Source organism: Chelonoidis abingdonii, chromosome 8, assembly GCF_003597395.2.
Source record: "Chelonoidis abingdonii isolate Lonesome George chromosome 8, CheloAbing_2.0, whole genome shotgun sequence".
Taxonomy (NCBI): domain Eukaryota; kingdom Metazoa; phylum Chordata; order Testudines; family Testudinidae; genus Chelonoidis; species Chelonoidis abingdonii.
The window spans coordinates 46457458-46459113 of NC_133776.1; the positions used below are offsets into that span (position 1 = coordinate 46457458).

At 43.4% G+C, this 1656-nt stretch overlaps 1 protein-coding gene across 1 annotated transcript; it reads right to left on the reverse strand.

Annotated features, from left to right (window-relative positions):
• Positions 1–245: 245 nt before the first annotated feature.
• GPR148 (G protein-coupled receptor 148) lies at positions 246–1235 on the reverse strand. Its single transcript, XM_032764776.1, has one exon. It carries the CDS (start codon positions 1233–1235, stop codon positions 246–248), a length of 990 nt encoding a protein of 329 aa, XP_032620667.1.
• Positions 1236–1656: the final 421 nt, after the last annotated feature.

Here is a 1656-nt window from a genome sequence, read left to right on the forward strand (position 1 = left end):
GAACGCCACTTCCAGCAATGGAGCAAGCTCTAGTTCTACAGCTGAGTATGGTCCCATGTTGTGACGTAGGAGTCAAGATGTGCAACTTTTTGGTAGAGAGGAGACAGTAGGACTGCCCCAGCCACAGCAATGCCTTTGACACCTGCAAATAAAGATCTAGGGAGCTGGTGACATGCTTACCTATTGTGACAGGGCAAATAAAGCCCCTTTGAGCTTACTGTACTGTAGGTACATTCTGTCTCACTTTATGGTGATACAACAGGTGACACAAGCCTAAGGCGCTTCATTCTGAAAATGAGTTTCAGAGAGGATGATATCTCCCTATATCGAAGCCCATACAGATAAGGAAACAAAGCTTTTGGCAGAACCATCAGGACATTGCAGATTGTTAGAGACATCCATATTCCTGTCCGTAGTCCAATGACAGCATTGATGTAAAGTAATGTTTCCACCACAAGGGCCAGAAGTGGAGAAAAGTAAAAGAATAATATAGTGTGATGCATCAAGAATGTCACGCTAGCTCTAGAGAAAATGCTTTCCCATATGCCCGATTGTCGTGTTTTAAGATACAGGATAATATAACAACCATGTATTAAAGCCAAGCAGAGAAAGAAGGCAGCAACTGAAAGCATATAACAGAGCTTCACAGCATCATCTCCATGTAGAGTCATGACCAGTATTATAGGCACAGAGCATGTGTTCATGGGACACGGTATGGGCTTTTGAGTCACCATCAGCACCAAGTAGATGATCCCTGGGAAAACACCAGACGAGAGCCATATGAGCACGATCAGTTTTTTCGTTCGTGAAGAAGGCAAAATGGCAACGTAGCGCAAAGGAAACAAAATGGCCAAGAATATATCCAGTACCATGGCAGCAGCTGTGAGCAATCCCCCGCCATAAGTCACGGCCAGCAAAAACAATAGGAGCACACAACCATACTTGGGGAGCATAAGGTTCGCACCACTAAGAATGGTGGAGAGGGTGTAGAAGATTAGGTACATCAGATCACAAAGTAAAGCATTCCCCAGAAGCAGGTACCTTGTTTCCTGGCGGATGCTGAAGCTGGAGAAAATCACAAACAAGATGGAGGGAATTACGAGGATGGCTGCCACAAGGCAGACAATTGGTGGGATCAGGAACATTTTCATGTCTGTATATGGAGGGGAGATAATCCATTCTTGCAACATATATGCGGAAGGCTCATCCAAATCCAAGGTCCTGTTGGAATCCATCTCCCTCAGGGTTGTATTCAGAATCATTGCAGAGGCACAGGCTAAGAAATTCATTTCTTTAGGATTTTTGGAGGACTGATTGACTTGGAAAAAACAAGCTCTGTGTTGAATCTAGTCTTGCAAAAGCTGATGCAGGGAACGAGCCAGGAAAAGCACAACACCCTTTGTAGATAACTCTATACCCACGTCCCCTGGTCAGACCCAAGGACAAATTGTTGAAATTCTGTAGTCCCCAAAGGTGTTTTCACAAAGTGGAATATTTTCTTTTCTTTCTACAAAAGATAATGGTTAGTAAGGAAACAAACCAAACCTTCCTGTACTTTAAACTTCAAACCCCCTGTGAGCTCTTTGATCAGGAAATATATGGGTTGCTCGTTATTAGCAACTGGAGTTTGTTCTCATTATATTATCACATCAAAGA